At 38.0% G+C, this 13376-nt stretch overlaps 1 protein-coding gene across 2 annotated transcripts in view; it reads left to right on the top strand.

Moving 5' to 3' along the window:
• ABCC4 (ATP binding cassette subfamily C member 4 (PEL blood group)) overlaps window positions 1–13376 on the top strand; it is a 167568-nt gene that overhangs the window by 86829 nt on the left and 67363 nt on the right. For both annotated transcript variants that reach the window (XR_013925943.1, XM_080374996.1), the window contains exon 20: window positions 12278–12357. Coding sequence is in view for 1 of the 2 variants with exons in the window: in XM_080374996.1 (XP_080231122.1) it covers window positions 12278–12357 (80 nt within the window). In the remaining variant the exon portion in view is untranslated. The remainder of the gene's footprint in view (window positions 1–12277; window positions 12358–13376) is intronic.

Below are 13376 nucleotides of genomic sequence, written 5' to 3'. Positions count from 1 at the left end.
ATCATTTTGCCTGCTTATCTTTCATGCTTACATCTTTGTTAACTTCCTGCTCTCTGTTCAGTAAAGTTCATCTGCAAGCTGGCTCATCTTCATCTTAAAATCATCTCAAGATACACCAGTATCATTGTAACCGCAGTTTAACTATACACTGACAGTTAAATATATGGGCGGAAAAACTCATTAATTCCCTGACCCCGCTGTTTTCCCATACTTAAAAAAAAAAAAAACAGGCAAAAAGGCACACATCTTGTCCTGCAACTTTCTGTTCCAGCTTACTGCTACATCTTCCCTTTGCATGTTGTTCCTTTTATAGTCAATTGTGTTGGTTTCTCTTAACTGGCAACAAACTCTTCAAGGCAGGGCATGCTGCTGGCTATGAGATGGTCCAACGTGCATCCTAGTGTGAGGCTTGGCCTCCCATTTCAGATATATTAATCTTCTTTTTGGTGTTTCTGTCATGCAAATAACAAATGGCAGCATTCTCAGGAGTCCCTTGTTGCAGGCAGCACTCTTCTATTTTTGCCTATTTATTTATTTAGGAGTTCATAGTGCTGGACAGCTGTAAATCAGAGCTTCACAGTGAAGTCTGTCTTTGAATTGAACAAAGACAAAATAGATTGTAAATTCTATTCACTTTTGCTTGAATGACTGTTCAGTGAAGCCATTTTTTTCTCCTTGATGTGTGTGAATTTTTTTTCCCTTTATAGAAAAGCGAAGACATATTAACATATTTTTGTTTATCATTCTAAGTTTCCTTCTTATTATTTAAAAGACATGGAAAAAAAAGAAAATTATATGGCTATGTTAGATTATCTGTAATTTTAAATTATATGGATGTAAGCATATGTTTTTAAAAGAATTTAACCTCTAGCATTCAGCTGTCAAGAAATCTAGGGGGTTTAATTTAAAGTATATTTGTACGTGAACATTAAAGGTTCTTTTGGTTTTGACTTATACACTATGAGTGTTTTAGTATGGTCAGCAACTAGTTTCTCCTCATTTGCAGCTACTTATTCCTAGTACGTTTTTCTCTTTTGTTTTTGAGGTGAACCTTTCTAATAGGTGTCCAGTAGACAAGGTGCAGTAAAGTCATATGCAGTGCAATATAACTTTCAAAATGCTTAGCATTTAATAATTTAATTATTAAAATTTTTATTTTAATGTAATGAATATAATATACAGTAGAGAAGAGGTCATAGTTTGGTTTTTTTCTCATTTGAATGCATATTATGCCCCACATTTCATTTCAGTTTTGTTAATTGTAGCTTAGGCTGTAAAGAAGTTTATGTTTTAGTTTTTCCACAGAAGCTGATGGCCCAAAGAAACGTGTTCTAAGACTGTATCTAGATTCCTTTGGACAGCACTTCTTGCTAGAAGATGGTTGAATTGTGGTTGGCTCCAGATTTTCTAAGACAAAAGATTTTTGGTTTTTTCTCAGGCAAGATTTGCAAGTGGAATTTGGGGCCAGTCACAAAACTAAGGAGGAGGTGAAGTCATCCCTGCTTATACCCTACAGCCTGCTCTGCAGGAAAGGATCCATTCCATGCCCTAAATTAAGCCAAAAGAAAAAAAAAAAAAGGTATTTCAATCCAGCTGTACTCCCATGCTGGTTGCCATAGCCTTCAGGCATGCACTCATTTGCCTTCTTCCGGTGCCATACTTATTTACTGATTCATTCAAAGGGCAAGCAGCTTCAAGAGCAGAGACTGGAGGAGGCCTACCGCAGAATTGCCTCTAGTAGAGTAATTAACACACTTGCTGGAGAGGTGGGTGACCCACATTCACTGCATGCTCCATGACTGGTAAAAATAACATGTTCCTTGTGTCTCTGCCCAGCCTTCACCTCTCATGTAAGTGTCCTGACCCCTGGGCTTGGCAGTATGTTTATAAACAGGATGACAGGTTTCCCAGTATCTTCCTTTGTGGTTTGGTGAATGGTACCTAAGTTGTGAATCTAGCTGTTCCCAAATTTTCTGTGGCTTTGCTCTAGCATGTGGTTTAAAACGTCCTAAATCGAAGCAAAATTTTTCTTTTCATGGGGTGGGTGGTTTTTTTTAACACACAGCAGATTTTCCAAGAATATATTTTGATTATTTGCATAGCAAACTAAGAGATACACAGTTCTGATTTTCTGGTAGTTATACCAGAATTTCTCTTGAGTTCAGTAGCAATGACATTTGATGTGACACAGGAGAAAAAGCCACTGAAAATTATCCAGTGTCATCCATTGTGAATTATGGATAGCCAAACCCGTGCTGTTGCAGCAGCTTTTTTATAGTATGAGTAGTTAAAAAGGAAAAGGTATTTCAGGAATCATTACATGGGTACATAATGAATGAACTTCAGAGAGAATCTCTCCTTGCCAATTAATTCACATTTTTTCAAGAGAGAGAGAAAAAGAAACAGAAGATAAAGAAAAATGAATGATCAAACCAAAACAACACACCAAGGAGAAGACAAGGGTTTGCAAAATCAGATGAAGATATGAAATGCCTCTGCTGTTTTTGCTGCCCAAAGGCTTTATCCTCAAAATGGATAGGCTAGATAGAAGCCAGAAATTGGCTTGGCTTTCTCAGCAACAGTTCACATTGAATTTGCTTCCATGGTTTCAAAAAAGGAAGAAAATGGTTGGACTACATCAGAATCATTCTGTTCAGTGTGTGTGGGAGGGGATCTGAATATATGTGATTGGTAAAATACAGGATGATACTTGTTTGCTGAATTGTAACTTTATCAGCCAGGTAGTTTAAACTGAAGGTCCCAGGAGGCAAAAGCTTTATATTCAGTGATGTCCTACTTGGTTATTGTCATCTTAGACTGGAGTGATGGTTGAGCCCATCTAACTTCAACACTTGGAAAAAAAAAAAGGGGGAAGAAAAACATCAAAAAGAAGCAATTTATGATTCTTATTCAGATCTTATCTATTTCTTAGAATTATCTTTAGGGTATGGAATGGTAAAAAGATCAACAAATATGAGCAGATTTGAAAGAGCTGTGTGAGATTCTGTACACCACCACCCCTCCTGATATTTTCTGAAATACAGTATTTAAAGCCTATTCTGAATCTAGTCTTGGTAGTATAAATAGCACAGGAGAAGACCTTTTTCTTTTCGGAAAAGCCTTACCAGAAAGGTGGCATATATTTCCATTTTTGTTTTAATCCTTGAATTGATGTATATTTATATATGTCCCAAATTTGAAAGTAAGTGTAAAAGCTGTTTTTCTCCTCTCATGTAAAATTTCCAGCAACAGAATACTCTTCGGATATTTCAGTTCATCCTGATTTGTAGCATTCAGATTAATTAATTGTAAGCTCTGCCCCACCTCCAGCAAAACAACACTTGGGACATCTTCAGTCCAAATTGAATTTATGGCAGAAAGGAAAACTAGACTGCATAAATGCACTTTCAGAAGTAGATGTTTTTGTGGTTAAATAGTTTAGCAAAGAATTAAATTCGTAATCTTGCTAGTAAAAAGCCAATATAGGACTATATTCCATATAGACTATTCCAGGTGTCTGTTATAGTGATGCTTTGTATTGTGGTGAGATGTTGAAGTAGGTAACTATACATCTGGAACAGAAAAAGAAGGTGATGTAAATTAACAGAAAATTCCTTAGATAGTGTACAATTTGACATCTTTTTAAAGATCAGTTGATAAGAAATTGCAAGTGGTTACTTTTTTTTTTTTTTTTTTCCTTCAGGAGGGGGAGGTAGGGGGCCAGTGTCAACTCTTCTATTACCCCCTCCTCCGTATAAATAAATACATAAATAAATAAATAAATACACAGTTGGCCTGTATGCCTTAAAAATATCTTGTTGCTTATGTTGTAGAATACAGCAGAAATGAAGTTGTCCTATCGTTTGGCAGCACATTAGAGTTTGTGGCTTGGTTTTAGTTTTTTGTTTCTTTTCAGTATGTTTAAATGTAGATTTTATTCATTAAACTCAGGATAACTTAAAATAGCTTTGGTGAATAAAAATGAGTTTAAGAAGACGCAGAAAGGATATGCAGAGCTTAACTTCTGGAATCGTTAGAACTTTGTTCTGGCAACTTCAGAGAATTATGTATGAAACATTCACTGTTTTTCTAGGGATTGAGGGGAGAAGGTGTCTGCTTTCATTGTTATTCTAATTATGAAACAGAGATGGAGCTTTGTACTCAGGTTGTGGGATAAAACTTTGTTATGTAGGCAGAAGTTTGTTCTTTTGAGTAATTCTGCTTCTTTCACAATAAATTACAGAAGAAAAAAATCTGTGAACGTTAATTTTTGGGGCAGGGGTTATCATTGCGGGGATGAATAATTTGGAAGTTGCTAATGAATATATTATCCCAAATCTATCATGCTTTTGTAAAAAGGATAATTTTATTAGCAAGTATAACATAGCACCAAAGTTAAAATCTGTGTTGTAGATTGTTACAGCTGAAATTGTAGCCAGCATGGTTAATTGGTAATGATATATAATATGAAAGGCAGTTACAATGCAGAAGGTATTTTGAGATTTCTCATGAAAGCAGTTTGAGAAAGAAGGAAAGTTTTTTCCAATCTAAATGTTTTTGTTTGTGTGCTTCTGTTTTTAATGAAGAATTTTTATGTCCTCTCTGCACTATATAATGAGGATATAGACTTTGGTCGGTGATAACTGATGTTAGTACACATGTTCTGAGCACACCCATGAAAAAAGATAAAATCAGCAGTGCCACATAATTTAGCAAAGGGGTAAGTCAAGTTACGTGGAGCATTGACCTATGTCGATTTTCTGCAAGCAGGGTAATTCTTATCAGTAGGCCATTAAAATACTGTGTGTTTCTAGTGGACTGGAAAGCTCAAGAACGAACTGTATGGTTATGATCAATGTATTCATACCAGGTAATGTAGATGTCTCCATCAGCAATAAAAATAGAAATTCATTTCCAAGAAGCCTGTTTTCCATTCTTATCTTCATCCTAGTTACCCTTCTTTCTTTAAATCCTACACTTAAAAATAAGATCAAACACAGTCTTCACATTTTCTCCTCGTTTTCTAACTGTTTTCCTTTTGACAGCATTTGTATAAAAAGCCTTTTTCAAGTAGTAAATTAATTTGGATAGAAGGCAACCCACCTGAATTCATTACAAGCTGGCAGTTTAGATAAATGGATATTATGATCTCAGCATATTTTGGCCCAGTACCACTGTGCCCATTTGCAAATGTCTAAGAAAGTGATAATATTCCTGTCAGTTTCAGGCTGCTAAAGAAAAAAATGGGGTTGAATTTCTTATTTATATTTATAGGATGCCTGTGGGGAAGACAGTAATGCTGTATATGGCAGTTTGTGTGGATCCGTGGTGCTAAACATACATTAAAAAAAGATAACAGACCTATTGACATTTCTTTGTAGAAATATGGAAGAAAAACCAGAGTAGATCAGTAATTGACAGCTATGCAGGAGATGCATTTCCAGATTTCTTTCTGAAGAAATATTTCACAAACTTACAATTCCTTTCAAAGTTGGTAATCCATCTTTAATTATTTTGTTGATTTCATAGTTGTATTTTACAAGGTTGATGTAATGTCTGCTTCCTGCCAACATTTGATAGGGACAATCCACTTTGTCGCTACTTTGATGAAATGGAAGGCTGCTTGTAGTTGCAGTACTTTTTTGTTGTTGTTTTCCTTTCCCTTTTTTTGGCCTATGTGTGTGAACTGAGCACGGGCAAAGCCTTATCAGTCACTGAATGCCATAGCTTAACAGCAAGATATGTGGGGAGCTGTGGATTTAGACCACTGACGGAATGGGAAACATGTTACGTAGTTAAATTCATGGGCATTTAAATGTACCAGATCTGTGCAGCTGTTTCTTTTATTCCTACCTTGCAATGCTTTTGTTGCCACGTAGACACTTCTGAGCATTATTTTACTACCATGCATACTTTAAAAATAACTTTGGTTTTATCAGCTGTAATTCGGCCTGATGAAGTACGTGATTTCTCTCTTTAGGGCAAGTTAACACCCCTGCGTGTACACAGGCTGAGGTGCGTGGTCGGCTGTGGCGTGCCTTCCTGGGACAGGAGCGCGCCCATGACAGCCCGCCACGGGGCCACCCTCACAGTCAGCAGAGTGCGATGCATGGGGGGCTGCTTCACCTCGCTGAGTATAAGGGGGTGGCTAAGTACACACTTTCGACTGTCTAACATGGGTCCCTCTAAATTAAAGTTGTCTGAGTCACAAAGAGCATCTCTGTAGCATGACTGCCTTCAAGCCAGTGTGCAATCCCAGCTGGGGTTGCTTACATGTAGTGGTACGTAGTACTTACGGCAGAGTACCTTCTTGAATCCATTCCTAGCCTTACAAGTTGCTTTCAGACACGTTTCCGGGAGTTTGCAGGGAGGAGTGGGAGATAATAGTGGTTAATTTGTTACTTTTTCTTAATGGAGTCTGGGCAGTGGGGGAGTGTTCCTGGCTTTGCTGTTGCAGAGTAGATGAAGAGATTTTGAGTACTTTCTCCCCTGGTAAATGCAGTGTACTTGTAGGTGAAAATTGATATTTAGGCCAATTGCCATGGAGGAGTTCAGGTTACCATGCAAAGCAGTATTTATTAATAACATTTACATATTGAACTACCGTGTGATTCAATTAAAATTCCCTGGATTGAGGATTAGCCTGATCTCCGAGGGGAAAAAAATTCCAAGAGCTTGCACCCGTGCACACACAAGTGGCAAAAGCTTTCTGTCCCTAGAAGGTCCTTCGCTTTTGCTTTTCCAAAGAGGCAAATCAGTGAAGTAGAGAAGTATTTTTGCAATGAGTGATGAAGCTATAAAGGCTTGGTAAACTCTTTGTGAGGTATATAAAATCAATCTGCCTGCTCTATTGTGTTACACAGAAGTATTTCAGTGAATGCACAGGCCAACAAAGTATACTAGAAGTGCCAAATACATCTAGAAATAGAAATAATATACTGCTTTTAGGGTCTTTGGAATTCAGGTTGCACAACACTGAATGCTGTTGGTGGCATTTGGCTGTTCCAGTGGAGGATCCTAGTTTCTTGTTTAAAGAAAACCCACATCTTTTCTTTTCTGGTGTTTACATCCTAAGTGTTGATTCAGTTTGGATTATATTTCTTTCATTGTGGAGTATGTATAAACATTTTAAATAGGTGTGGAACACTGTCAAGTGTTCTCATTATTTGGATGATAAGTTCCCAAGTATCAGTAGGCACCTGCAGAACCGAAGTGGGTATGTAGCACCTGAACACATTCTGATTCATGCAATTAAAGCAGTTTACAGAGTGGGGAAGAAAAGAATATCACATACTGAGGTTTGATGTCTCTTTCATGGAGAACAAAAGAGGTTTGATTCTTTCACTTCAAGTTTAGCTTAACTATTGTGTAGTGGAGGAGGTTTAATGAATCATTGTTTAACTTTGATACTGCCAAGTATTTGACCATTAAATAGCCTGAAATGTGTACATAGCACTTTGGTGACAGACCCTTATTTAACTGTGATTAATTGGCATTGAATAGTTATTTAATTACTTCAGAAGAAATCTAACAACAGTGTGTGTTCTGATTCAGTTGCTTGATGTGAAAACAAACATAGGACTGTTGAAGAGAGCACGTTCCCTTTTGCAGCTCACTACTGACGCTGCATACCACGTGGAAGCCTGAGTGATTAAAATAACAGATACTATTCACAAATTTGCATGCTGTCGTAACGTTGGCATACTTGGTTCTTGATTTGTTAAAACACTTTCTTGTTGCTGGTTTTGTGAAATTTCTTTTGCCTTACAAGTTTTAGATTTAGTATTTTCTTTTTGCTTTTGAAGCTCAGACTGAAACTCACTGGGATAAATAAAGGGTGCAAGTATTAAGTGAGCTTGAAAATTTTTGTAAATGGAAAATACTGGACTAGATCTAAGAATTACTGTCTCTTGGCATGTATCTGTATCACAGAAATGCTCACTTAAGGAATTTGGGTTTTTTGGAAGTATGAAGTATTGTGGGAAGGTGATGTTGATAGTCTGTAAGTTTGGGAGAGAAGGATATTAGAAGTTTTGGAGACAAAATTGTTTGGGGGTGGTGAGTCCTGCAGGTCCTACCCTTCTTGAATGGCAGGTGCGACAGTTTCTTTAATCTGAAGAACCATCCCCAAAAGTTAGGCTTGCAAATGCTTGTAGAAACTGTAGTCATAACTAAGCATTTTGAGTCCTGACTCAAAATGGCTACTTTAACTTTCATATCTGGAATGTTTTCTTTTGCATGCTTAATAATGCATAAGCAAGCCACTGATTTACTGTGCTTCCAGTAAGTGGAAACAGTTGTTTCTTCATACCTTGCGAAATAGACCTCATTTACTTGTAGACATCCTTATAAATGTAGCAATTACTCTGGATGCAATATCACAATGACTATGGGGCACTTTGTGGATATTTCCAAAGCATAGCACTTCTGCTTGGAGGTACATTGCTCTCTCTCATATTGGTGAGGGACCTTGCTTTAGTGGGTTACCATAGCTTGCTTCAACATAGGATGTGCTGAATAAAATGCCAGTTCTGTAATATTAGTATGAACAGGATCTGAAATACTCTTCAGGCCTGATTTGTATATTTTCAGGGGGGTAATATCATAACAAGCCAGCAACAAAAAAAATAGGGCTAAAGCGTGTGGCTTTGTGGCTTGATTTTAGCAGTAGAAAACCATTAATGGTCACTGGATTAACATTACAAGAGGGACATGCGACCTCTTAGCAACAAGCAAGGTATTTTCCTAGGCTTAATGACTTCAGGTGAGGTGTTATTTTCCAGAAATACTATGTGCAAACACTAGATAGACCATAAATTACTTTTTTCAGTAACTTGAAAATTCAAAAAAATGAAGTTCTGCTACCAGAGGTTCACCTGAATGTTTATTTCAGAAGCCGCTGATTCAAGTCCCCACTGCTTAAATTGCTTTAATTGTATCAGGTGGACCCGTAAAAGGTTCCAGTTTTCAAGGTTTGTCTTTTTCATATAATGTTTTTTCTGCTCACTCAAATTTTAGTCCATGTCATTTTACAGAATTATTGTATTTACATTTTAAAGAGGATTAGGCAGATTAAAAGATGTTTTCATGTTTTATTGATAATGTCAGATTAATTTCCACTTTCCTAGTGGCAGCTTGCAGCTCTGTCAAAACAGTCTGTAGAAACACTGTTATACTTAAAAATTTCATAAGACAGTTGCCAAAAATACAGTTTTGGCAATTAATTAGCAGCCGTATAACCAATGGGAACTGGAATAGTTAGGGGTTAGTGGAAGAGATAGTAAGACCAGAGGACTACTGAGGCTGGCTCAGGTGAGCTAGTTTTCCTTCATGACTGTGTTCCTCAAAGGATTTTGCTGGAGGAGATGTTGCTGTGGAGGTGAACATCGCCACAGTTACTCCTGGTGTGCAGGATGCAGGCAAGTATTCTGCAGCTCTTATTTATATCTATGCCAGCTTTTTACCCCCAGAAGCACCAGGACAGATCTGTATCATGCTTGCAGCTTAAAGCTCTCCTTGTCACAACATTGAAACTTTATCAGGAAATGGTTAGAGGTTGTCGCAGCCTCCTGCTGATCTCTTCTCCCTGGGCTCCAGTGATAGGGCTTGTGGGAATGGTTCAAAGCTGTGCTAGAGGAGGCTTAGACTGGATATTAGGGAGCATTTCTTACTGAGAAGGTGGTCAGACACTGGACCAGGATTTCTAGAGGCATGGCCGATGCCCCAAGGCTGTCAGTGTGGCATTTGGGCAATGCCCATAACAACGTGCTTTCTCTTGTGGTCAGCCCTGAACTGGTCAGATAGTTGGACCAGATGATCCCTATAGGTCCCTTCTAACTGAAATACTCTATTCTATTCTAACAGTTGCCAAAAACACCAAATCCCAGACTCAAAATTTGCAAATTCCTCCTTGAGCAACTTTAACAGGTGATTCTTCAATAGAAATCACAGGGGTGGGAAATGAGAGCTGAACTCTGAGATACTTTTGGAACTGAAACGACCCAGGAGTTAAACCTTTTTCTACAGCAAGGATTTTGTAATGGCTTCTCTCCTCTAGCCCTTCAGGCCTTGTCCATACTGTACAAAATGAGAGTAAGCCCAGTGCTTTTCCAGGAACAAATGTGGATATGCCCTTCCACTTGAGCAGTGAGAGGGATCGTGAAGGCATCACTTGATTCCTGGAGGCGCCAGCATTGACCTGACTTACACTATGGCCGTGGAAAGCAGTCAGCCTGCGTGACCTTGCGTCCTTCAGCAGTGTCGCATGGGATGGCCTTTGTGCAGTAGCTTCTTGTATCAGCCTGGAACTACTACAAATAACGCTTGTCTGGGGTCAGGAGGTAAAGGGTGATTCTAAGGCTGGATTAAGGTGCGGTTTGCTTGCTGTGAGAACAGTCCTTTGCCCTCGTATACAGCTTGTCATCAGTGGGTCTCATGGTGTTTGACGCAGGGGCGTGGCACTGGCACCTCTCCTTGCTCTGCTCTTCACTCTGTAAAACAGAGCGAAGTCACTCAGATGGGAACAGTCACAAGCTGGGAACAGACTGCTAATACCCTGAACCCATCTTGTTTTCCTCATCTGCCCCTCCTGGACAGGCTGCTAAGGAAAGCACTGTCAGAAGGAAGCATTTAACCTCTTTGAATGATTTTCTTTTTGCCAGTGAAATGTTGGTTCATTTGAAAATGACCTGGAATGTGATGTTTAGGGATATCAAGAGGTCTTAGCTACAGCATGCGTGCAGTGTGTGCTAGATCACTCTTCCGTGGCCAGTCTCCATGTTAGGAAATCACAGGAAAAGGAAACTTTGAAAAAAATTGCCTTGGAGTTCTTCTGATGTGCCTACCCCAACATGAAATAAGTGAAAGGGAACATCCCCAGCTGCCATTACCAGTAGAAGCAGATGAAAGAGGTTTTGCTGAGTCTTGTGCTGCTATATACCCTTTCTCTCTGTGTGCAAAGCCTAAAAATAGGATGAATTCTACTGTTGTCTACCTTAAGCAGCTGCTTTCGGTAGTGGAGTCCTGCAGAACAAGCTGTTCATCACCAGTATCTCTCTTTGCAGTAGTATCTCAGGCCTGAGGAGAGGAAGCTTTGCATATTGCTTGGTGTAGAACAGAAATTCCCTTTAAAAAATAAATCAATGTTGTGCAACAAAATCCGTAATTCTGAGACAGCTGTGAGAACAGAAAACTGGAATGATGGTTGCTATAGAAGTTAGTTAGGTATCTCTTATCTCTGAATTATGTCTCCAATGCACTCCATGGAAACTTTAAACTTTATTTTCAGTTTAATGAGCTCCTTTGGGCAGGGGTGGGGTGGGGTGGGGGGGAAGTCTTTTGTTGCCAGTGCAGTGAATGTGTTTGTACCAGTTAGAAGTAATAATTGAATCAAGATATATGTAGATAAAAAGGCAATGTGAATGCATGTATGGGCATTACACACCTTGGAAAAGGGCAGATTCCCATCCTTAGCTTAGTTTCTTTCCTGGTGAGTAGAGATATTGATTAATAGAGAAAGATACTAATCCACTTACAGGTGGCAGTGTTATGACTTTAATTATTAAAGAACTCTTGCTGTAACTGATTTTTTCACTCAAGTAGAACTTGGGAAAATAGAGAAGTGTAAATGCTTCACTGACAGCAGATTAAAAATTGTTTTATTAGCTTTAATAAAGATCAGTATTGTCAAGGTTATGAATAAGTATGAATGTAAGGCTGCATGAACACAAATCTCAGATTTTATTTTAGAAATGCTGGCAATTTGAATCCGTGTATAATGGTGGAGGGGTGGGAACAGAAATAAAAAGGATCAGTTAGATCAGCTGTGATCTGTCTGGGACGTGCATGCACTAGTGAGCTTCAGTCAAGGACAGGAGCAGATTCTGACTGATGTTACTTGATGAAACTTGCATTAAGTTGAACCGTAAACCTTTACTTGCATATGTTGAGCATATAAAGCATGTGTCTTTCACCTGTTAAATTCTACTGAACTATTATCTTCAAAGCCCAGTTTAATTTTTTCCTAGCAGTTTAATGGTTTTATATTTGGGTGAAAGGCATTTGTAAAAAAGTATTCTTCAAAATATATTGCAGTAGTTATAAAAGATGCCCTTCATGGGGGTTCCAAAAATCGTCTTTTTATCTTTTGATTCCAGCTGTTTCCTTTTAACTGTTACTAAAATGGTAAAACATGGTGTGTTTAAGATATTTTGATCTTATATAATAGAAATTATATTTACTTTATTTTTATTTTTCTTTTCCAACCATGTTTCTGCAGGAAGAATCTTAAATCGTTTCTCCAAAGATATTGGCCACCTGGATGACTTGCTTCCATTGACGTTTTTGGACTTCGTGCAGGTAATTAGGTTGCTACTGCCAAAGACCTGCACTGCATTCTGAATTTAGATTCCTGTGTGCTTTGGTGAAGATCAGCTGTTTGTCACAGATGTAGCTGAGTTGAATGAAAGTACTTGTTTGTGAAAGAAAGGTGCGGCTGAAATTTAACATGTCAGTAAAAAGCTAACATGAGTAATAACTGGCAGGTAGGAGTGGCTATACACAGCTTGCTATTATGTCAAGATTTCAGTTCATAGTAGCTACATGCTTGGTAAATTGCTCCTGATTTGCCTCCAAGCAATCTGGCAAGCTTATTGCTGTTATAAGAAATATGTCCATAGTAAAGAAACAATCAACTCACATGAAAAGATAGCACAGATTAACCTAATTACATGTCTACTTCCACAAAGAATCAAATGCTTACCACACCATTTTGGATTAAAATAGGTGTGGCTATTTACAAAGAAAAAGATTAGTAGTAATAGGGTGAATATAATAGCCTTAATAGGAACAAGTGAAATAAGTTGCTGCAGACAAGAAAGATGGACAAAGCACTGAGATTTCGATGGTGATGAAAGGATAAAGGATTATATATGACATCAAGGTAAAATTTTTCTGTTGCAGTTGCTATTAATCCTCCTTGTGATAAATTGCAGAGGATAAATCTGCAAAAAAATTGATTGTACTGTATGAAAATAACATGAATCACAGAATACAATGAATTGTGGAGGCTAGAGAAAGAAATAACTTAGTGGATCATATGGATCCACTTAGTGAATCAGACCTGTCATGCTCAAGTCAGAAATGTTTCCTAAGGTGCTATCGCTAACTTTGCTTCATCGCTTAGTGATAACTTATTCAGGATTTAAACCTCATTTTGACTTCTTTAAAAAATAAGCCCAAAAGATCTTGGGTTGAGCAGTTTAATCATGTTGTTAATGCTGAAATCCTGAAAACAGAGAAAAAATATAGTCCAAGAAGTTAGTAAAAACACTTCTTAAGCTAAAGTCTTTTTCCTAGTTTAGTGAAGTTGTTAAAGT

This window comes from Falco punctatus (genome assembly GCF_963210335.1).
Source record: "Falco punctatus genome assembly, chromosome: 2".
Taxonomy (NCBI): domain Eukaryota; kingdom Metazoa; phylum Chordata; class Aves; order Falconiformes; family Falconidae; genus Falco; species Falco punctatus.
The sequence above is the reverse complement of the archived record's forward strand: the minus strand, read 5'-3'. Positions and strand labels throughout refer to the sequence as shown.